Genomic DNA, 25,186 nt, shown 5'->3' with positions numbered 1-25,186 from the left:
TGGAGTTCCAGCTGGGTACCAATGTTTTGATGACACACTCTTGCTATCTTCATCAGGGATGATGCTTGATGAAGATAGCAGAGCTTGTTATCAAAACATAGGTTAAAATTGACACCTGTACCAGGCTGGAGGCCCAAAAAGAGATTATTCGTCATATACGCCGGGAAAGTACTAGATCCTTTTGTAGATGTGATCTCCGTTTGTCAATGTTCAGAATTTTTTGTTTTGATGACACTATCATGGATTAGAAAATGCATTCATAACTTAAAGCATTTATTAATTTGTAGTGGATATGAAGAAAGTAACACAAATAAATTAACATCATTGTGACCAGAGATGTTCCTAACCCAATTTCTAAACAAAACAAAAAATGAAGTATTATACCATCATCAGGACTTTCTTCAGTGCTTCCTAAAATAGTGAACATAAATTATTTGCTATTTCCACACAGGTCTAGTGCTATTTCAGTAGTGAAGATTCTTCGTGTCTTAAGGGTTCTAAGACCACTTCGAGCAATCAACAGGGCGAAGGGACTAAAGGTTAATTTGACTGTTTTCTACATACCTAATTTCATCATGGAAATTTAAAAGTTGGAACTTTATTGTTAATACTAATTTATTCTTTACTTTACAGCATGTTGTACAATGTGTATTTGTTGCTATTCGAACCATTGGTAACATCATGATTGTTACAACTCTCCTCCAGTTCATGTTTGCTTGTATTGGGGTTCAGCTGTTCAAGGTAAATGCTAATCATACTTTTACATACTCTTCTGCATTTTTCTTCTAATTGGGGCTCAAGTTAAGAACCTATTTTAGCCTAAAATGAAATACATTAATTTTTCAGGGTAAATTCTACCGCTGTTCAGATGAAGCAAAACAATTACCTGAAGATTGCAAGTAAGAAACATTTTGAAATGTTACTTGTTATAACCTTTTTGAATTGCTTAATACATTAGTAAGCCACCTCAAAATTATCTTTTTTGCTTGAATGTAAAATCATGCTATGTTCAAGTTGTTCTATAGTTCTCATGGATCAGTATCATGTGCAGGTGGGACGTGAGTGTATGATTTTAATGGCTATGAACCTGTTCTCAACCTTTTTAATGCCACTTTAGGACAGTTGGTAAAAAGGCATTTAAGGGAAGGCTCAATAATTTTCCCTTTAGGTTTTGTGAATGCTTGGAGAGGTTAGTACTTCCTATTCATTCTGTAGTGACTCTGGAAGTATACCAGTGATACTATACCATTATTTCAACATGCTGTCATATTATCTTATGTTAGAGGAGAATGTGAGAAAGTCATTTAAAGTTTAATGCACTGCAATTGTAATGAAGCAAGTTAGATTTATGTTAAGTTATGATTATTACATGCAGTGGATAAATATAAAACAATATAAATTTATATTTTTCTGACATTTGTTCCTTTAATATAGGGGCACTTACATTCTATATAAAGATGGTGATGTGGATCATCCAGTCATTCGTGATCGAGTTTGGTTCAACAGTGATTACAATTTTGACAATGTCCTTTCAGCGATGATGGCATTGTTTACAGTATCAACCTTTGAAGGCTGGCCAGCGTGAGCACATCTCTCATTTTAAGACAGAGATTATTTGTAAATTTACATGAAACTTTTATCTTAATTAGCTCCTCAGACTTGCATTTGGATTAGCAAAGTTTGTTACATTTTACTATGTGTGGGACAGAATACAAGTGAAATGGGTTGTTGTGAATCAGAAGAGATTTTGCTCCGGAATCAACTCAGACCCTTACATTTGACTTGCATTTCTCGTGGTTAGGGTTAATGTGAAACTACTTTATGCCAACTTTAACCTTGTTATATAAAAATGTCTAACTGTGTGAAATGGAATGTACTTCTCAGAAAAACCAACATGTAGATATTTAAACTCTCCAGAAAGCAACTGTTTTAGTTGCTTTACAGAGTGATATTATAAAAATAATAAACAAAAGTCTTACTTGCATTAATTTGCACCACTTTTATAGCTGTCAGTTAATGGTGATTCTTTGTTACTTGGGCTTTTGTCAGTAGTGATAAAAAGTTTGAAAGAAAAAATGCATTTTCTAGAATAAAAATCAATCTGAAATACAAAGTAAATGCTGAAAGTATTCAGTACAGAGACGGAACTAACAATGCCTATCATCAGGTCTCTATTTAAACCTCAAGACAGATCAACTTTAAATACCAAGGCTTCACCACCTTCTCATAGTTAGTATCAATCCCACCTGCTCAGGTAGTTTTTCTTGGTCTTCATCTTGTCACAGAGATGCCCTTTGTTGACTCAACTGCTCCTGCTTCTCTGCAACTTAAAAAATGCTTGAGTTTGCTTAGTTCTGCAAAAATGAAAACTTGAAACAAGTTGGATTCTTTCAGTACAAGTACAGGCTATCATGCTGAAGTTTTCCAGCACAGTTTTATTGACCTGTTTAAGTTTTGTTCACTGAACCACAGTTAGTGGCTTGTCTGATTAAGCATGATCAGTTTTTACCAATATTCTAAAGTAAAATTGACCATCAATGAAATGGTTTTATACGATAGCTAATTTTTGTAGTTTAAATAATAGTAATGTGTATCTTGCTAAGTAAAAGTTACAATGAATATGGTAAATTTGAAAAGGATCTATAAATTTTGACAAAGATGTATGCTCTCCTGGTTAAAGAGTGAACATCATTATCTTTCATTCTTTTTCAGATTGCTATACAAAGCAATAGACTCAAATGGAGAAAATATTGGTCCCATCTACAACAACCGTGTGGAAATATCTATATTCTTTATTATCTACATCATTATTATTGCTTTCTTCATGATGAACATCTTTGTAGGTTTTGTGATCGTTACATTTCAGGAGCAAGGAGAACTAGAATATAAGAATTGTGAACTGGACAAAAATCAGGTTAAAATTACTTTAAAATGTCTGCGTGAACATGTATGTTGAATTGGACAACACAGTGGTGTAGTATGCAAGAACTTCCAATTATAGTTTATTTACTGACTGCAGTGACAGTGAATTTTAGCTGCAATTTTATTATTGTTGTGTATTGATTTCTAATTTGTTAAACTTCCCGTGTAAATTCATAGTTGTGTTAATAACTCATTTAGCTTAGGGTGAACATGTTCTTGGAATTTCATTCATGTGACATTTGAACATAGCATAAACAATCCATAACATTAGTTTATATAACATCTGATCCTGTGGCATTTATATTTATTCCTTGAATATTGGTTCCCTACAGTTGATCATCTTTACTTGTGGTTTGCATGCATTGAAGCTTCATTGCCTGGATGGAGTAACCTGGGGTTACTCCATCCAGGCAATGAAGCAATTCAGATCAAAGCAAACCTCAAATCTTCACCTTTCTCACAAGTAATGAGAAGTAGAGCTTGATGGAATTTCATTTTCAATCCCTGGGAAGTGCAGTACACAAGAACTGGCCCCACTACTCTCACTAAAGACAAAACTGCTTGCAGTAAATGACTTGGACCTCCAAGTGTCTTTGATACATTTCCCTTCCTAGCATTTAATGCATCTCTAAGAAGCGCTGCCATAAGCAAGCATCGTTCATCATTTAGGACTCCCACCACCTAGGCTATGCTCTCTTCTCACTATTACCATCAGGCAAGAGGTACAGGAGCCTTAGGTTCCACACCACCAGGTTCAGGAGCAGTTAGTATTCTATAACCATAAGGCTCTTGAACCAACATGGATAATTTCACTCACCTCAACTATGAACTGATTCCACAATCTACAGATTCACTTATAAGGAATCTACAACTCATGTTCTCAATATTATTTTTGCACCTCACAATTTGTCTTCTCTTGCAAGTTGGTTGTCAGTCATAATGTATATTTTTACATAAATTCTATTGTATTTCTTTACATTATTTTCCTGTAAATGCCTGCAAGAAAATGAATTTCAAGGCAGTATATGATGACATATATGTAATTTGATATTAAATTAACTTTGACTTTGACTCCATAAATTTAGTCCTAAAATTTAGAGGATCAATAACATCTGTACTCACGGCTTGCTTTTGTAAATGTATTGAATACTATTACAAAATATAAAATCCAAGTATAATGTTAAATGTGTTGTTTTATATTGATGCTTTATAGCAGAAAATGATGGACACAGCCCAGTCCATCTTAGGCAAAACTCTCCCCATTATTGAATACATTTACATGAAGCACTGCCACAAGAAAGTAACACCCATCATTAAAGATCCCCCGGGTCCTGCCTTCTTCTCACCATCAAGGACATACCCTCTTCTCACTACACCATCAGGCATGCAGTACAACAAGCTTTAGGTCAGTAAGAACTTGAGAATGAGGAGAAAAGGCACGTAGCTCTTTTGAACCAGTGTTACCATTCTTAGAAATGATGGCTGATCTTCCATTTTGGTATTTTTTGCGCTACCCTCTTATAATAGGTAGAGATGCTTTTCTACCAAAGGAGGTGGGAGCTGCTCCTTCCTTCTGCAGGCCTACGGGTCACCTTTGGGCAAGGTGCAGCACCTGCTTAGTCCCCCAATCAAGTGTACACGATGCCATGGGAGCAGAATGGTTGTATAACCAGCTGGTGCATATCACAAGTCTTTGTTGTGTAACCACTGACGTCAGGCAGCTAATCTGAAGAGTATTGATAATGGCTGGGGCCGCCCATCTTGTAAAGAAGGCAATAGCAAACCACTTTTATAGAAAAAATTGCAAAGAGCAGTCATGGTCATGAGACCACGATTACCTATGTCATATGAAATGGTGCATAATGATGATTATGACCCTTTAATATCCAATCATCTTTGATCTTTGTTTGAAATAAACTCAATAATTGAGCTTCCAAACCCCATTGAAGTGTGGATTTCCAAAGATTCACTTCCTCCTGAATGAGGAAGTTCCATCTTAGTCCTTAATAATCTACCCACTTATTCTCGAGCTATAGCCCCTAGTTCGGGATTCCTCAGCTGGAAGAAGCATCTCCACCTTCTCTCTCATCCAGTTTGAGCCGCATAAGAATGTTGTAAGTTTCTTTGAGAACACCTTGCACTCTTCTAACTGTGGAGAAAACCAGGATCTTCTCCACTCAATCTCAGCTCAGACAGCATACTCACCATACCAGAAACCAGTCTGATAATCTTACTTCCTCTAAAATGTATATCCATTTGCAGACAAAGAGACAATGTACATACTATTTCAGATATGTTATCACTAAGGCTCTATATAGTTGCATTATGATATCATTCATATTTGTCTTCCTAATAAAAATGCAAGAACATCTTGGCTGGTTTGAACTGCAACATTTTCTAAACTGTCATTCATTTAAAAATACTGTGCTGTTCTGTTTTCTATACCAACATAAATGACTTTATTTTTTTCATATTGTCTCTGCCATGTTCCTGCTCAAGGACTGAAATTATCTATATCCCTTGAAGCTTCTTTACATTTTCCTCACATTCTCTCTCTCACAATTTTTTTTCTATCATGAGCAAACTTCCAAATATAATGTGCGATCCCATCAGCCAAAACTTTGATCTTGCATAAACACTGACCTTAGCTTGACAAAGTATAAAATGCTTCATTTATTCCTTTTCTTTCCCTTTTCACTTGCTTATTCACAATCCAAGCTGGTAAATCACCCCCATTTCAAGTGTTCTCATCTTTTTACCAATTCCCCCTCTAAGGAAGCAAATTGGAAGTTTTCTGAAAATCTCAATATACCACATCTACTACATCTCTCCCATCCTAATCGATTAATCAAAAGTGATTTTAATTTCCATAAACCTATGTTGTTTTCTGGAGGAATATTAAATATTAATATTCAAAAGCAAGAAACAAAGTGTGTTATTAAGGAATTTCAGAAATCATTTGTGTATTTTTATTTAAAACAATGGCAGGCTCACAGATATTGTAATCAAATCCAAGGTTACTTTCAGTACTCAAAGAGTAGACCAAAATGTATCATTACTATTTCCTTTATTTAAGTTCATACACAAGAATATATGCTTCAGTTACCAAGGTAACTAATCAGAAATATAATTCAAGTTTTGCACTTGGACCCCTTTAACATTTTTGTTTTATGTAAACAGGATCTTTCTACAGTTAGAATTGACGTGTCCAAAGGAATTGTGTATAAAATATTACGTAAATCTTGGAAAGGCTACCTCTGAATTATTATAATACTCATTGAAAATTTTTAAATGGCACTATTCTTCCACTTACTATCTATCTACCCCTAGACCATGTTCTTTTTTTGATGTTATCTGAATGTGGTCTTCCATGGCAGGCTCATAGCTAGAATGTTGGCAAGTTCCATTATACTGCAATGCCTCTCCCATTGTGAGTTGACCAGCTACACACCCAGAATGAAAGGCTGCCCATGAAGCTTAATCCCCCAGGCCCAGTGGCTGTTAAAAATGAAAAAGAAATTGAATGTTTCCAAACATTTTTGAATTGAGGAGGCTACATTTGGATTATAGATTATTATATCCAATTTTGATCTAACCTATGAAGTTGATACACATGTCACAGAGGGCTGCAACAAAGGTTAATTACTGTAGTTCCTAGGATGATGAGTTTGCTTTATAAGTAGAGGTTGAGTAGCCATAGCCTATAGAATTTAGTAGTGGTGATTTCATTGAAGTGTACAGAATTCTCACAAGGCTTGTTTGGTAGGATTTTTCCTTTAATTGTGGAATTTTGAGCCATGTTTCACAGTCTCCTAATAAGGAATAGGATATTTAAGAAAAACTTCTTCATTCAGAGGGTGATGAATATATGAATTTCTCCATCCCTGAGAGCTGTGGAAGTTCAATCATTGCTCTTGTCCAGAAACACTCTGGATTTCTGTTTTGATTAAGAATTGTGGTGTTAGTGCTGGAAAATGGAGTTGAGACAGAGATCAACCATGATCTTAAAGAATGACAAATTGGACTAGAAGGATTATTTTACCAAGGCCTCAAAAGTTAAATTATTTTATCAACGTTTCTTTCATTACATTGCAAATTGAATTAGAAAATAAGCTTGGTTTGAAGATTCTGTAAGTAATTTTTTAAGTGCTTCATACCTACATATCTTTTTGTCTCTGTAGCGTCAATGTGTAGAATATGCTTTGAAGGCCAGACCACTCCGCAGATATATCCCAAAGAACCCATACCAGTATAAGTTTTGGTATGTGGTAAACTCAACCGGATTTGAATACATCATGTTTGCTCTCATCATGTTGAATACACTGTGCTTGGCTGTACAGGTAGGAGCAATACTAGAGTATACAACTTCAATTGTCGGATATTGCTTGAGTTGATCCAAATATGCACTTTTCCCTCCTGTGTTTGTGTTGATAAATTATGATGCAGGAAACATGAAAATATTGGTAACCTGATTAGTTGAAAAATCTGCTATTGTTTGCTTGGTGATATTTAATGCTTCTGCATTCTACTTTGATGCATATTATATTTTAACTGGTAATGAACTTTAGAATGATAACAGTCCTACAATAAGAAAATTAGATTTGGAATATGTAGCATCTTGCATCCCCTTTACAGGATGCCTGAAAGCTTCAATAGTGGCATAATTTTTTAATGCATTCTCTTTTGTAATAAAAAATGTAGTAGCTATTTTGCAAGACAAAGGCTCCTACAACTGCTTTACATTTAGTAGATTATTCCTAAAGCTTCAAACCAAAACCTACTGTGAAATTATTGGGCTATAAATCAAATTGCCAACATTTATCTTATCCTTCTTGTTTCCTACATGTGAGGAAGCTTGAAATTTCCATACAAATGCATCAGTCGCAAACATTTTGGCTGAGCTCCCCCCAGTTTCTACTAAATCCTGCCAATTGTGATGAAACTCAGATCTGCTGTATTTTCCTTGCAATTACGTTGGAGAATCTGCCCTCATTTTAACTTGGGGCAGGAACATTAATTGACCAGAAACTGAAAAGGAGAAGGTCCTTTTATTTAATTGACTGAATTTACATTTAATATTTTTGATACTGTAGTTGATTGCAAGAATTTTAATATTACTGAATATAATGGTCACACATAGACTTTCAGACTCTTTGACAGCTAGTAAATAAAGTCTGAAGATTGTATACCAGCTTCAAAGATTCTTCTGTCATTTTATTGCTATGGCAAGTTTTTCAATGCCTGTTCCCCTCACCTGTACACCCCCTTCCCCACTGACATCATGGCAAATCGAGAAAAATTAATAGAACCTGAAAATCTGAAATGAAATGTAGAAATTGCTAAGAATACTTTACAGGCCTGGCATCAGCATCTAGGGAAAAAGAAACAAGGTCATTGTTCAGGCCAATTACCAATCATCAGAGCTTTTAACTATACACAACTTTAGTTCTGTTGTTGGACTTGTGTCAGCAGTTACTTTCTAGAGGGAAGACCATAGTACTTAAATGGAAAATTAGAAGAGAAGAGAAGCATGTTAAAATGCATAGGAAAGCTCTGCCTGGACAATCTTACAGACAGCAATTTAAGTGAGCTACAGTTTGGCAATTACACAACCTAGGACTGCTAGGTGCCTTGAATGAAAAATAGAAAGGCTGGAAGAACTCCGTCAGGAAGCATCTGTGGAAAGGGAAGCAATTTCACACTTTGGGTTGAAAACCCTTTATCAGACTTAAGTTTGCACGTAATCTTTGTCACCCTAATGGGATGATCTTTAGTCAAGAAAAATACCTGATCAGATTGGATAGGATTGTAACCTTCTCATTACAAATTTACAATGATATCGATTTTATCACATGGATCAGAATATTGTGGAATTGAAAATTATTCTGACGAAATACAAAAGCGTCCTTGTATTTATCTGTATGCCTAGTCTGTATAATTTAGCTGAATTGCTTCCCTAATGGAGGACATGAATTTAATTGTATGAGGTTCATTAAGGTGCTGGAGTTGTGGAATAATGGGAATAGGAATGATTTTAGTCAAGGAGTTCCTGTTAGAAGTGCTTTATTCTTCCTAGTTCAAATGGCATTTTAAATATAATTAGACAATTTAAGGTGACCCATAAAACTTTTGACAGTGATTGGTATGATTGCTGCAAATAGTTACATTTAAAATAAACCAGAAGTTATAAATGCTGGGAAAGAAATATGTTTTATTCAGCCAGACAGGCGGTCTGAAAATACTGATCATGCTAGCCTTGAAGTATGTGTGAGAATTACTGGAAAGAGCACATCCCACCTTACCCATATCTTGTTAAGGTAGACTTAGAACCAAACATTCACCCCACTGTCGAAAATTGTAAAATATAAGCTATCGTTATGTGACATGGTAACAATTTTGTTTTGTATTATTAGCACTATGAGCAATCTCCATTTTTCAACTCCACAATGGATATCCTGAACATGGTCTTCACTGCTGTATTCACTGTAGAGATGGTTTTGAAACTCATAGCTTTCAAACCAATGGTAAGAATTTTTCATACTTTGAACTGAAAAGCAACAAACAAAGCATCTACATTAACAGATAAACTGTAAATTCTTTTTTATGTAGTAGGAAACCTGCAGACTATGTTTCCTGTTTTAATTTTACAGTTTGTACAGGCAAACTAATAGGATATTGAGAGAAGGAAAATGCACAAAGGCATTATGCTCACATTAAAGATCAAATGTGAAATATGTCAGAGAAAGCCTCTTGAAAATAACCCAATATACAGTTTAATTCCAAGTAGATTTACTGAGGTTCAGCTTTCAACAATTTGTATTGTAGCATTATTATATCTAAACACCTGTGTGTGTTACTCTAATCTGTAATGTCATGGTGTATATGCATATAAACATTTACCATTGTGTTAGTGTAATTACAAACTATATTAGTGAATAATAATGAAGTTTTTCTGAGCTCTTGTTATATTGGTTTTATCTATAAAATGAATAAAACTGTAGTCTAGATTTGAAAGCATGGAGGTGCAGCTTACTACTAGTGTGGGAATTAATAAAAAAGAAAACAAAATGGTTTAGCTTCAAAAATTTGTTTTCCCTGATATTTAAGCTGAGGTTACTCCTAGATCCTAAATATAAACAATGTCATAAACAAATTGATGCAATTACTGTAATCTTTTGTTGAGATTTCCAATTGATATTTGAACCATCATTACCCACAACATCATCAACAACAAGCTAAAATGAATGAAATCAACGATTAAAAATATAACATCAATGATTTATACAAAATAAGTGATTAAAAACACAAACTGAAAACTCTAGTTTGACTATGTCTAGAATTCTTATACATTGCACTTTAAATTTCTGATCAGCTTTTTCTCTAAAAGTATAGCAGTGACTCAGATTATTTTGAAAATGTGATTATAGAATAGGCGGTACATAAAGTTGTATGCAGTTACCTCATGCCATAAATAACATCACATCAAAATAAAAACGGTAAATTCTGCTATCATGCATCCATTAGCCATAAATTTACTGTTGGTGTCTAAATTTTCTGTATTAATAGTGATGAATATTACTGCTGCTAAAGCTGAACTAGAACATCACTGGTGATCTGCAGTAGTGTGATTTTTATTGAAGAGAGTGAGAAATTTAATTCAAAATTTTCAGAAAAAGACTAAATGGTATACTAGTGTAGTTGGGACAGTTATATTTAGTAATTTAGAGACAATAGATATATGGAATGTATATGTGCAGGTAGTAAAGGCAGCTGAATACCCTAACCCAGAGATTCCAAGGCCCCGAAAATGGTGTTCAATATGGGCATTGCATTTGGTGCTAACATTTCCTTCATTGTGACCCTTTCCCATAAAAACTGCACATTTGAATTGCATCAAGTATTTCTGTAACAACTGAAGGGACATCAAAAAGATGCCTGAGGCCAGTTTAGAGAAGTAGGGTAACATCAAATTTTTGCTGTAGCTTGGGGGGGGGGGGTAATAGTGCAAAACCACTGAAGCCACACTATGGCTATTCAATGTAGGGGCAGGGGAGGCATTAAAGAATTTAGAGCAAGGATTCCCCACCTGGAGTCCATGGACCCCTTTCTTAGTGGTGTTGGTCCAATGCATTAAAAAGAGGTTGGAAAGCCCTGTTTTTGAGCCTTCTACTGTCACTGTGATGATACAGATGAAGTAGACACACGGGAGTTTATGCTGACTGTGCAGTCATGAGGTATCTAGGAGTGGAGGTGGGGTGGCGAATGGCAACATTAGAATGTGCGTTTTAATTGAGACACTGGGGGGAAGGAGAGAGCTAAGAGTCGGTGATATGCTGGGTTGTGTTATGGTTAGGTAGGGAAGGATGGGGAGAGACATCAGATGCCTGTACCTTAGGTCAGAACAAAGTGGTTAGAGTTGACTTTTGGAGGTGAGGACAAGGTGAAGGTGAAGGAGAATCAGCAGGGCCCTGCCCTGTTTTGAGGAGTGGGTATTGTCAGAACCTGCATCCCGGCAGTTTGGGTTAGGAAACAATGTTGGCAGTGGGAATGCGAGGGCGAGAACAGAGCAGAAATGAAAATAATGAAGGCTCCTCCCTGAGTGGTGACTTGGATCTGCATTGTGCTCAAAAGGCCATGTTGTCCTAAGAAGGCATGAAAATGGTTACTCCTGGGAAGATGTAATTTGTGCAAACAACAGCAAAGCTCTCTTCAAGTGCATTGTTATCTCATTTCAGATTTATCTTTGGTTCTACCTTTTGATAATGGATGATAACCTAAAAACTATCAATGCTGCACCAGTTTGGTGCAAGTGAAAGGGCTAAAAAATGAACTACAAACATTTAAAATAAAAGCTTGAAATTAAACTGGAAGCATTAAGTAGAAGTGGGATCAATTTCCCATTGCTATTGTTAGTAAATGTTTGGGATTTACTATTATAAGTTTCCCTCATTTGCATTTTAATGAACTAGCTTTATAATATATATTTTGCCTATTCTGTGGTAAAAGTAAGAATTTGCACATCACTTCATTTGTTATTATTTTGTCAAATATATTTTGAAAGTGAATAGTTTATTGAAACTATTAATCTTATTATTTGTAATTATTCACTGTTACTAATTACGGGAATGTTAAGTATAATCTAAATATTTTATTTTCTTGGAAATAATATGCACTTAATGTAAATTACAAGTAGAACACAGCACAGTACACCACAGTATGGGTCCTTCAGCCTACGATGTTGTGTCGACCTTTTAACCTACTCCATGATCAATCTAACCCTTCCATCCTATATATCTCAATTTTTTCTTTCATCCATGTGTATGTCTAAGAGTCTGTTAAATGCCCCTGATGGATCAAACTCAACCATTGCCTTTGGCACCACATTCCAGAGACAGAGCACTTTTTATGTAAATAAAAACTCTAAACTCTCCCCTAAACCTTCCTCCACATGCTTTAAAAGGATGTCCTCTTGTATTAACTTTTGCTGACCCAGGAAAAAGATACACTTGCTGGTACCACAAGCTTCCTTGTCTGTTGTTATCATCATGCTTATATGTTAGACACCTAGATATACTTTCTCCTTTCCATTTGCTGATAAATAAAGTTCTTCAGTTTTCAAAGTGGTCAAGAAGGTTGATGCTTCTCTTTAGTTCCCTGTTAAATCTCACATCCTGTCTTGAAGAGGTGGCTGGAGCAGTTATTCACAACGCAAACTGTGTATTTGTGAGGTAAATTTATGCAAATCAGAAAATGCCACTTGGCTTTACATCATAGCTGTTAATCCTTTAACCTTCACGATTGGACCCTTCCTCAATTTCACGCTATCAGATTCAAGGCCTCATTCCGTATTAGCACATCTTCATGGAATACAAAGATCTCAGACTTCTGGACATCAGTTTTTGCCATGTCATCTCCAGTCCAGAGAATTAGTAGCTATCTATAATCAACCATGATATACTAACCTTTTTGATTTACATTATGCTTGCAATTCTCCACTCAACCTCTGTTGTGAATGCTCAGTCCTATGCAATATAATTCCCTCTCATTTACCATATAAAGTTATTACAAACAAGCTAGTCTAAAAGATCATATCTAGAAGATTGGGCTAACCACGCCGCTTTACTGTGTTTACGTTCATATCTGTATGACTAGCCACAGCTCAATCACCATCTAAATTCACCAATGACACAACTGTTGTTGGTGACAATGTGGTGTACAGGAGTGAGATAGAACAGCTGATTGACTGGTGTTGTAACAACAACCTTGCATTAAACATTACTAAGACCAAGGTACAGATTGTGAACTTCAGGAAGGGGAAATCAGGAGAACACACAATAGTCCTTATTGAGGAGTCAGCATTTGAAGGTTGAGCAGCTTCAAGTTCCTGGATATCAACACCTCAGAAGAACTATCCTGGGCTTAACATATTGATGAAACTATGAAGAAGGCATGCCAGCAGCCATATTTCATTAGGGGTTTGAGGAGATTTAATATGTCACTAAAGACTCTAGCAAGTCTCTACAGATATATTGTGGAGAGCATTCTGTCAGCATTTGTCGATAGAGTAGACTGTTGTCAGACAAGTTAGTGTGGGAATGAAAAGTGGAATTAAAGTGGCCTGCCACTGGAGATTCCAGCTGTTATGGTGGACTGAGTAAAGGTGTTCATATTCTATCTTGGTAGTCTTCAACCTGATGGCATCAACATCGATTTCTCTAACTTCTAGTAACCACTCCTCTCTGTTTTCCACTCCCACCCCCTTTTCGCTTTAATTCTCAAACCCTTTCCCCTTACCTTTCTTCTTTCTCCTTCCCCACCCTCATGAGACTTTCACATCACCTGGTTCACAGTTGGAATTATGTGTATTTGCTTTTCACCAGATGACCTTCACCTGGTTCTTCACCTCCTTCCCTTTATTGCAGAGTTTATTGGATTCTTCCTTCTTCAACCCTTAGTCTCTTCCGCCTATTACCTCCCGGCTTCTTGCATCCTTCCCTCCGACCCCCATCTTCCAATCTTTCTCTCCTCACCTGGATTTGCCTGTTATCTGCCAGCTTGTGCTTCTCACCCTCCACCTACTCTTTAATTTAGTCTCCTGTCCTCTTTTCTTCCAGTCCCAATGAAGGGCTTTGGCCCAAAGTGTTAACTTCACATCTCTCCATAGATGCTGTTGACCCACTGAGATCTTGCAACATTTTGTGTTACTCCAGATTTTCAGCGTCTGTGTCTCTTTTGTGTCTTTTGAGTGTATTGTTGATTGTGTAAGAAGGTCAGAACACGCGTTGGCTATTGAGGATTGTGACAGGTGAGGGATTGAGATTGGAGGTTGTTTGGAAGGTTTGGGTTACATTGGTAGCATATATTGTCATGTACTCCATGATGGGTTAAAGAACCAGCAGAAACAGAAAACACTTTGGAGTCCAGTATTGCTATTAACTAATGGTATTTATTAGTAACTACGCAATACAGTAATTAGATTAGATTAGATTATGAGGACACTCAGTCCTCGTTTATTGTCATTTAGAAATGCATGCATTAAAAAATGATACAGTGTTCCTGCAGAATGATATCACAAGAAACACAGGACAAACCAAGACTAAAACTGACAAAACCACATAATTATAACATATAGTTATAACAGTGCAAAGCAATACTGTAATTTAATAAAGAGCAGACCATGGGCACGGTAAAAAAAAAGTCTCAAAGTCCCGATAACCTCATCATCTCATGCAGACGGTAGAAGGGAGAAACTCTCCCTGCCATGAACCTCCAAGCACCACAAACTTGCTGATGCAGCACCATTGGAAGCACCCGACCGCAGCAGATTCTTGAGTCCATCCGAAAACTTCGAGCCTCCGACCAGCCCTCCGACACAGCCTCTCCGAGCACCATCCTCTGCCGAGCGCTTTGACTCCGCCCCGGCGTTCGAGCAACAAGCAAAGCCGAGGACTCAGGGCCTTCCCCTCCAGAGATTCTGGATCACACAGTAGCAGCAGCAGTGAAGCAGGCATTTCAGAAGTTTCACCAGATGTTCCTCCGTGCTCTCACGTCCGTCTCTATCAAATCAGGATTGTGCATGGCACCCTACTTGACAAATAACAGACATCACCACCGGAGTGGCTGCTGCGAGCTGTGTCGCACCGCCATAAATTTGGGGTCGAAGCCCTCGGCAGAGGATGGTACTCGGAGAAGCTGTGTCAGAGGGCTGGTTCGAGGCTCAAAGTTTTCGGACGGGCTCAGAGTCCGCTGCGGTCGAGTGCTTCCAATGGTGCTGCATCAGCAAGTTTGCGGCGCTTGGAGGTTCATGGCAGGCAGAGTTTCTCCCTTCTACCATCTGCATGAGATGATGAGGCTATCGGGACTCTGAGACTTTTTTTTTAACTGTGCCCATGGTCTGCACTTTATCAAATTACGGTATTGCTTTGCACTGTTGTAACTATATGTCATAATTATGTGGTTTTGTCAGTTTTAGTCTTGGTTTGTCCTGTGTTTCTTGTGATATCATTCTGCAGGAACATTGTATCATTTTTTAATGCATGCATTCCTAAATGACAATAAACGAGGACTGAGTGTCCTCATAATCTAAACTAATCTAATTACTGTATTGCGTAATTACTAATAAATACTATTAGTTAATAGCAATACTGGACTCCAAAGTGTTTTTCATTTCTGCTGGTTCTTTAACCCGTCACGTGGTATGTGACAATATATGCTACCAATGTAACCCAAACCTCCCAAACAACCTCCAATCTCAATCCCTCACCCGTCACAATCCTCAATAGCCAACGCGTGTTCTGACCTTCTTACACAATCAACAATACACTCAAAAGACACAAAAGAGACACAGACGCTGAAAATCTGGAGTAACACAAAATGTTGCAAGATCTCAGTGGGTCAACGGCATCTATGGAGAGATGTGAAGTTAACACTTTGGGCCAAAGCCCTTCATTGGGACTGGAAGAAAAGAGGACAGGAGACCAAATTAACTGCAGGTAAGTCAAACAGGTTAGCAATGAATGTATATAAATATATATATATATGTGTGGAAATATATGAAAATCAAGCTTCTTCATGTCTAGTAAATAGATAGTCTTGCGATGATGGGTAAAGTTCGGTTCAGTTCATGGTATTGAATTGAGTAGTGATGGAGAGAGAGGGAGAGAGAGAGAGAAAGAGAGGGAGAGATTTGAGTCTTCAGGTGAGCTGACGCCGTTGATCTTCCCATTGTCCTCCAAAATCCTTTAAAAGTCACTGACCATGACCACAACAAAGGGGACCGTTCTTCTGTGGTGGAGTTATCAACTCAGGCAAGGGTTGGACACACAAATAGCTCCCAACTGGTCACGCCCTGTTCACACTGCCAGAGCCACTGATTGATCCTCCAAAACCTACTTTTTCTGTGGGCACAACAAAGCTCATTCAGTGTTCAAAACCATATGTTTGAGGTCTATCATCTGACCTTCTATTTATCTCCCCGTGCTGAATACCAACTGTCACTCAAACATCTCCTCCCTTCTCTGTCTATAAGAATTTCCAAGCAGGCAGCATCCTCGTAGAAATGTAAACATAACTGTGAGCAGTCTTTGCGCCTGCCTCTCTCTCTCCCTCTCTCTCCCCCCCTCTCTCTCTCTCTCTCTCTCTCTCTCCCTCCCTCTCTCCCTCTCTCCCTCTCTCCCTCCCTTCCTCCCTTCTCTCTCTCTCTCTCTCTCTCTTTGTAATTCAGGACGCAGTCACAATATAAACTTGTCTTACTGCCAATCACAGTAAGTTTTTCTGAAAGGGGCAGAAATAGCCTCTATTGTGTGAAAAGAAAAGCATTAATTGGAGGAGTGTTTGATAGATGGGAATGGAATAATCATCAGTTGATGGAAATGAAGGTCAGAGGGTGCACGGGGGTGAAGCCAAATACACATCATTCCAACTGTGAACAATATAGCCTTCAGCACAATCTTCTGCTCGAATGCATGTCTAAGGGCAAATACCACACTTAAAAAAGCAGGTTTTAATTATTCAGATCTCATGTTGCTGATTTTTTTCTCACCTCACTACTCATCAGCATAAGGAGCAAGTAATTTATCTTCAAAATTAATGAGCAACACTCCTGCACTTTATTTAGATCATATTCTTGACCTTTGTGTTTTTTGTCAATTTTCAGTCCAACCAACTGAAAAGAAGACAATTCAATTTTGATTCTCTTGTTTAAAAAGTCTATCAAAAGCTACATTGTGCCAGCATGCAATCAAGTGAAATGTATCTTGCCCATCATTGGATTATTTGGTTTAGGGCTTCCATTCCAATCAGAATGACTTACAAGCTTTTCATTCTAAGTATTATGGGATATAAGCATGAATTGATTGCGGCAGTACTCTTTTATGGTTAGATGTCACTTTATTTAAATATGTTGTTTTAAATTTGTAATAAAGTGATACTTTAATGTGCAAATTCTTATATTCCACAAAGTTGCATTTCTTCTATTTACTAAGTTTTAACTAACACTTTGTATTAGGTGTGTGTGAAAAAAAAGGAGAGATGGCTAGTAAGTGATTTTATCTGACTTTTGCAGTGCATTTTTGTTTGTCAGCTACTAATTATGCATGGTTTCTGGGGTTTCTAGTTGGCGTGACTTGTCCATTCGTGCCACCCTCTCCTTTTCCTTGCAACCCGAATCTCCATTCACCCCCTAATTCTTCCAATTGGTTGTGGAACTCTTTCTTCTAGTCTTTAATGGTTGATACTAGAGCAGTTCACCAGCTTATTTTATGTCATGAATAATCCTGTTAATTTTTTTTACTTTAATTAAAATTGGAATATTGAATAAAATAATAGCTATCATGCTGCAGATCACTTAATTGGAGTACTTGAGTTTGTATCTTATAAACAATTGTTTCAAAGAGACAAACGTTATTAATTGATAGTTGTTAAAAATTGAAAGGTGTATTTTTAAACTATTAAAGGATTTATTCATTTGACACATTTGCTAATTGCAAAACTACTAAAACAAACTATTTTAGTTTTAACGCAAACAACAGGAATTCTGCAGATGCTGGAAATTCAAGCAACATACATCAAAGTTGCTGGTGAACGCAGCAGGCCAAGCAGCATCTGTAGGAAGAGGTGCAGTCGACGTTTCAGGCCGAGACCCTTCGTCAGGACTAACTGAAGGAAGAGCAGTCTCACTCTTCCTTCAGTTAGTCCTGACAAAGGGTCTCAGCCTGAAACGTCGACTGCACCTCTTCCTACAGATGCTGCTTGGCCTGCTGCGTTCACCAGCAACTTTGATGTATGTTATTTTAGTCTTAAACTAGTTCCCAAATTCTTGATTTTAAGCTGTTAAGAGTAATAGAATCATAGAATTATACAGTTGAGAAACAGTAGTTCAGCCTCCAAGTCCTGTGCTGAGCATCAACCACCCACTTGTGCTGGTTCTATTTTACTTTTATTATACGTCCATCAACTCCCCCCAGATTCTACCATTCACCTGCACAATAGGGGCAATGTATAATGGCCAAGTGACTCATGAACTACGTCTTTGGCATATGGGAGAAAAATTACACAGAGGTAATCCCTGCAATAACAGGGAATACATGCAAACTCTACATAGATGCTCCTCAGCCTTAATAACTGCACCACTGAGATCTCTCAAAGCTGCACACTGTAATTTTTTGATTTGTAGAAGTACTTAATTAAAAAAGGAAGTAAACATTTAATGTTATGTAGTAATCATCACTGATTTAATTATAAATACTGTTTTTAGGATAGTCTGATAAAGCTGATATACTGGTAATTGGCATATAAACAAATTGTTTTTATTTTTTTCTTTAGGAAATTGACCTATGTTCTGAGCCACAAGTTATATTCAAATTTATCCCAAATAAAAACCCAAAGGTTTTCACATACAATATTTTCACAACACGTTTTCTTATACTTGCCCCAGTAGAATATGTTTATTTCCCTTCAAGCTAATTCTATTTCCATTAAAGTAAATTTAAAATAGCAGGAGAATGGCATCTGTTTAATAACCCATTAAAACCCTATCTAATTTTTCTTTTAAACATTATTAAATTTATTGTTTCTGTTTTGTGTTAAAGCTAACTAAAGATGCATTCAATGCTCAATATGTTAATGTAAACATTTGCCCCCTACCTACTTTGTGTAGGGCTATTTTAGTGACTCCTGGAACGTGTTTGACTTCCTCATCGTTATTGGCAGCATTATTGACGTCGTACTCGGTGAAATTGATGTGAGTACTGTACCTTCCCAGAAACCATTACTTCTCCCCTTTAGTGCGACAAAACATTATCACTGGGCAAGTCACAAGCAATTGTACCTTCTTTTATGAAATAAAGAAGAGCCTTCAAAGCCTGACTTCTCTTACTTTTTCCTCTGTCCTGTTCTAGAACACAGAGAAGATGAACTCTCCAATACAAAAACGAGCATAACTGTGAAAGCATTTGTCTTCAGTGAAAATTTTATGGCCCTTCCTGTGCAAAAGCCTTTTATATAATTCTATACTATTTCTAACAGAGGCAATTAATATTTTCAAATCAATGAAGTTAATTAATAGGAATGGCTTAAGTATGTTTATGGCATTTACTAAGGCACAATATATCTGCTATCTAAAATTTTGAAATATTAAACAAAGAATATTCCTGTTATCAATCTTTGTCTGCTTTACTGGAAACACTTCATGAAATTAGATATCAGATATGTTTATCGGTGTTGGTCTTCTTAAATTATTTAGCAAAAATTTTCATATTGCATTTCATAACATGAATTTAAAATGGAAACAATTTGAACTTTTGTCTGATATGTTTATAATTAGAGTTGACAAGAAAAAAAGAGTATTAAATAAAATTCATGCTTTCACAGTAGTGCAAAATACAGCCAAGTTTACCTCGGTTGTAATTCACTTGTGTTGTAACTCTTGTACTCTCTTGTTACTTATTTTCTATTGTCTTTCTCATCCCTTTCTGCTCCTATTGAATGTTTACATTCACAGCACTATTTCGCTGATGCATGGAACACTTTTGATGCCTTAATTGTTATTGGTAGCGTCGTTGATATTGCTATCACAGAAGTTAATGTAAGTAAAGGCTAAAAGGCTATCTGTAACTGCCCCTCCAAATTATTCTACGATCTCTGAACTTTGACGTAGAAGTTCAAAGTCTGCTTTTTAAAGTATAATTGATCATGCCTTCACTTTAGCAGTGAGTTTTACTGTGTAGACAATATTTTTATACTACATCAAATTAAGAATATCTAAAATGTCAGTTATATATTCAGCACTTAACTTTAATGCTATTGAAGCATATTGCATCTCACAGTGATCATAACTGATAATATTTGATGCACTGTGTGTTTCATTTTCAATCTTTATAATTGAATATGTGGATATTGGTTGGCAGATCTGTGAAGAGCTAATTAACAATTTATCTTTAACTCTGTTTAAAACAGGAGTATTATAGTAACATTGCAAAAGTAATTAACTTGGACTATATTTCCATTATTTTGTCTAGTCAGCTCTTTTAGAACAATAGATTAAGGTAAAAAGTTTTTAGAGATTTCTTTGCTAGAGTCTATACACACAAGCCAGCGGGCAAGAAAATAAGATAGAACATAGAATAGTACAACACAGTAAAGGCCCTTCGGCCTACATTGTTGTCCGACCCTCAAACCCTGCCTCCCTTATTCCTCCATAAATTCCTCCAACCTTAAATTCCTCCATATACCTGTCTAGGAGTCTCTTAAATTTCACTAGTGTATCTGCCTCCACCACTGATTCAGGCATTGTATTCCACGCACTAACCACTCTCTGAGTAAAAAAATCTTCCTCTAATATCCCCCTTGAACTTCCCACCCCTTACCTTAAAGCCATGTCCCCTTGTATTGAGCAGTGGTGCCCTGGGGAAGAGGCGCTGGCTATCCACTCTATCTATTCCTCTTAATATCTTGTATACCTCTATCATGTCTCCTCTCATCCTCCTTCTCTCCAAAGAGTAAAGCCCTAGCTCCCTTAATCTCTGGTCATAATGCATACTCTCTAAACCAGGCAGCGTCCTGGTAAATCTCCTCTGTACCCTTTCCAATGCTTCCACATCCTTCCTATAGTGAGGCGACCAGAACTGGACACAGTACTCCAAGTGTGGCCTAACCAGAATTTTGTAGAGCTGCATCATTACCTCGCGACTCTTAAACTCTATCCCTCGACTTATGAAAGCTAACACCCCATAAGCTTTCTTAACTACCCTATCTACCTGTGAGGCAACTTTCAGGGATCTGTGGACATGTACCCCCAGATCCCTCTGCTCCTCCACACTACCAAGTATCCTGCCATTTACTTTGTACTCTGCCTTGGAGTTTGTCCTTCCAAAGTGTACCACCTCACACTTCTCCAGGTTGAACTCCATCTGCCACTTCTCAGCCCACTTCTGCAACCTATCAATGTCTCTCTGCAATATCGACAATCCTCGACACTATCTACAACACCACCAACCTTTGTGTCGTCTGCAAACTTGCCAACTCACCATTCTACCCCCACATCCAGGTCGTTAATAAAAATCACGAAAAGTAGAGGTCCCAGAACCGATCCTTGTGGGACACCACCAGTCACAACCCTCCAATCCGAATGTACTCCCTCCACCACAACCCTCTGCCTTCTGAAGGCAAGCCAATTCTGAATCCACCTGGCCAAACTTCCCTGGATCCCATGCCTTCTGACTTTCTGTATTAGCCTACCATGTGGACCCTCGTCAAGTGCCTTACTAAAATCCATATAGATCACATCCACTACACTGTCCTCATCTATATGCCTGGTCACCTCCTCAAAGAAATCTATCAGGCTTGTTAGACATGATCTGCCCTTCCCAAAGCCACGCTGACTGTCCCTGATCAGACCACGATTCTCTAAATGCCCATAGATCCTATCTCTAAGAATCTTTTCCAACAGCTTTTCTGCCACAGACGTAAGGTTCACTGGTCTATAATTACCCGGACTAGCCCTACTACCTTTTTTGAACAAGGGGACCACATTCGCCTCCCTCCAATACTCTGGTACCATTCTCGTAGACAACGAGGACATAAAGATCCTAGCCAGAGGCTCAGCAATCTCTTCCCTTGCCTCGTGGAGCAGCCTGGAGATAATTCCGTCAGGCCCCATGGACTTATCCGTCCAAATGTATTTTAATAACTCCAACACTTCCTCTCCCCTAATATCAACAGGCTCCAGAACATCAACCTCACTCATATTGTCCTCACCATCATCAAGTTCCCTCTCATTGGTGAATACAGAAGAGAAGTATTCATTGAGGACCTCGCTCACTTCCAGAGCCTCCAGGCACATCTTCCCACCTTTATCTCTAATCGGTCCTACCTTCACTCCTGTCATCCTTTTTTGCTTCACATAATTGAAGAATGCCTTGGGGTTTTTCTTTACCCTACTCGCCAAGGCCTTCTCATGCCCCCTTCTTGCTCTTCTCAGCCCCTTCTTTGTTGAGCAAAAAGACAGAACAGCACTATCATTTTAGTTAAGGTGAAACTTAAAGTTTCCTTTAGTAAAATTACTCTCAATTATTTAGAAATTACAATGGAACATTAATAATATATCTTTTATATATATTTATTAAAGTTTTTGAACAAAAACATCTATACATCCTGAAGGAAAAATTAAACTTTAAGATACCTCATATTGATTGTGAAAGGAATGTAAATATTTACTTACAATAGTGCCTTAAGATGTCTGAGCTCATCAATATAGAAGAACATATGATCACAGAGAAAAATTAGAGATCTTCATGATTTTTTTTAACATCCATTGAAGCATGGTGCTCTGATGGCATTACGGTGAGGACACAATGCTGTTTTGCTATGTATGGACTTCTACTTTGCATTTAAAATCAACAACTTTCCTGAGATAAACTATTCCTTTGGCTGCCATTCTTGATCATTCTGGCCTTAAGTTATTTGGTTACTTCCCTAACATAATTTCCCATCAGTCATCTATCTTTTTCTCCATAAGTGAGATGTTTTACACGCATGTATAGTTTCTATTGCATTTTACCTAGTTTTACAAAATTCTACAACCACTTTCTTACCATACTGACCCATACTGCCTTTCTTTCATTTCTACTTTCTATCTGAAACTAGTACTTCAAACTTAAGTGTCTGAGATTCAATCTATTTTGCCATTTATTTAGCTCCTTGCAAACTAAGTGTTCTTTGCAAAGAAAACCATATCAAGAGAGAGAAAAAAAACATACTTATCTCTGCTACTTTAGTAAAGGGCTTATAAAACTATAAAAATAAATATTTCCCCATTTTTATAAAAATTGGGATACCCCAATGAGTGAAAGTATGAACAAGTTTAATGTTAAGTATCTATTCCATATTTAGCTCGCTGTTGCCAAAAAAGGATATTGTCCCTCACAGAGATCACATATAGCCTCATAGCTACATTTTTTAAAGTAAACATTTTAAAATATATTCTAAAATTGAAAAAAAAATTAATATTTATTCTTATAAGTCAAAAACTCACTGGTAAAAACCCTGAATAGAATTAGTTAAACCATTGTACTTGTCCCCAGTTGTCCAGGTTCTTCATTTGGTTGGTAACATGCAGACTGACACTATGACATTTAAAATGCTGCGAGTAACAAAATTATTAAAGGGTTTGTTTTGGTTTGCAATGGCATAACTGAAGAAATACCTTCCTACTGGCTTTTCTTTCTTGTGAAAATGTTAATTATGAATTCCCCTTTTCTTATTCTGATGAATGCTAAGGAAACAAGATACATCTTTCTGTGGCTTTTGTTTCTCTAAGCTACCAATATATATCCATCTTTGAATAATTCCTTAAAGTTATTCTGTACACAGCAATCTGATATTTCATTCTTTTCGTGTCTTCCCCATCAATTTAGTGGCCATGTAAAAAGATTATGAATATTACTACATTTATAACAAATACATAATTATTATATTTACCTTTATATTTCTATATTTCTTGATTCTCTTGGTATCCAATTTTCTATTAATCTCTGTTTTGAATAAACTCAGTGACTGAGCTTCCACATTTCTCTGGCGTAGAGAATTTCAAATATTTTCTATTCTCTGATTGAAGAATTTCCTATAATCTAAGTCCTAATGGTCCACATCTTATTCTCTGATCATGGCCTTCTGGTTCCAGATTCCTCAGCCAGAGGAAACATTACCCAGTTTAGCCCTAAAATTGATAAGCCATCTCATTATAACGAACTCTGGAGACAATAGGCTTAGTCCATTCAATCTCACCTCATACAATGGATCTGTTCAGGAACTAGTCTGGTGAATGTTGTTTGCTCTGCATACATAGTAAGTTTATCTTCTAAGTCAGGGAAACCAGAATGGTATGTAATTCTCCAGGTGCAGTTTTACTAAAGCACTGCACATCTGGCTGTTCTCCAGTGTTGGGGTAATAAAGGCCAAAGTTCCACTTGCTATCCTAATTACACACAACATCCAAGATGGTATACAAATGTAGGTTAAGGCTCTGTCTAAAGAGGAAAGACTTGTTAATATTTGGATTCAACTTGCATCAAAGTTAAATATGGTTAATTTTGCAAATCATACTAAAAACCCATTCATATATTAATTTTAAAACCTAAAGTAATAGGCTTTCTAATTCTGCTTCATGTTTTTTTTAGAATCTTGTTGAGGCAAGTATATGTACTCAGTTTCATGATTAAGCACCATACATTTTTTGCGCACTTTTTATGATCATTGTTTTCACAAGAGTTTCACATTTGAAGCATTGAATTATGGTCATGCAAATTTTCTTCTCTCATTGAGGAAAAAGATAATAAATGTTTTTAGCCTTCAGGCAAAATAGCAGCAATAAGGAAGGAAAATCCCTTGGTGTGTTTTTATGTTTTTTGGAGGATTTGTATGCTACCTTTTGGTCAAAATCTTTGAACCTTTCAAGAATTGTCACAAAGAAAGTCTTGATTTCAACATTCCAAGTTCAAACTTGATACAATTAAGACAGTCCTAATTTTAATTTGCATCTTGAAAAATTGTTATTTTTGAATGAATAACCAATATTACTTATGAGACAATGGTTATATGCTGCTGTTTTTACTCTGATGTGCTTTTCTGTAAGGTAAAATGTTTGCCACAAACAAGAATATGTAAAGAAATTGCCAGAATGGGTTTCCATAGCTACCAAAGATAATGAGTTCATGTTCCTTTGTTTACTACTGTCAGTCAATATGAATGTAAAATGGTTTTCATATTG

General features: G+C 36.8%; 1 protein-coding gene across 1 annotated transcript in view; it reads left to right on the top strand.

Moving 5' to 3' along the window:
* The window catches only part of LOC134356872 (voltage-dependent L-type calcium channel subunit alpha-1D-like), a 395,212-nt gene that overhangs the window by 267,411 nt on the left and 102,615 nt on the right, over window positions 1-25,186 (top strand). Inside the window, exons 24-32 of the mRNA XM_063068094.1 lie at window positions 452-539; window positions 634-741; window positions 847-899; window positions 1,435-1,581; window positions 2,713-2,914; window positions 7,104-7,262; window positions 9,336-9,446; window positions 17,429-17,458; window positions 19,079-19,162. Coding sequence (XP_062924164.1) covers window positions 452-539; window positions 634-741; window positions 847-899; window positions 1,435-1,581; window positions 2,713-2,914; window positions 7,104-7,262; window positions 9,336-9,446; window positions 17,429-17,458; window positions 19,079-19,162 — 982 coding nt within the window. The remainder of the gene's footprint in view (window positions 1-451; window positions 540-633; window positions 742-846; window positions 900-1,434; window positions 1,582-2,712; window positions 2,915-7,103; window positions 7,263-9,335; window positions 9,447-17,428; window positions 17,459-19,078; window positions 19,163-25,186) is intronic.

The sequence above is a fragment of the Mobula hypostoma genome, chromosome 15 (genome assembly GCF_963921235.1).
Source record: "Mobula hypostoma chromosome 15, sMobHyp1.1, whole genome shotgun sequence".
NCBI lineage: Eukaryota > Metazoa > Chordata > Chondrichthyes > Myliobatiformes > Myliobatidae > Mobula > Mobula hypostoma.
Note: the sequence above shows the minus strand (reverse complement) of the source record. Positions and strands in the feature narration are given on the sequence as shown.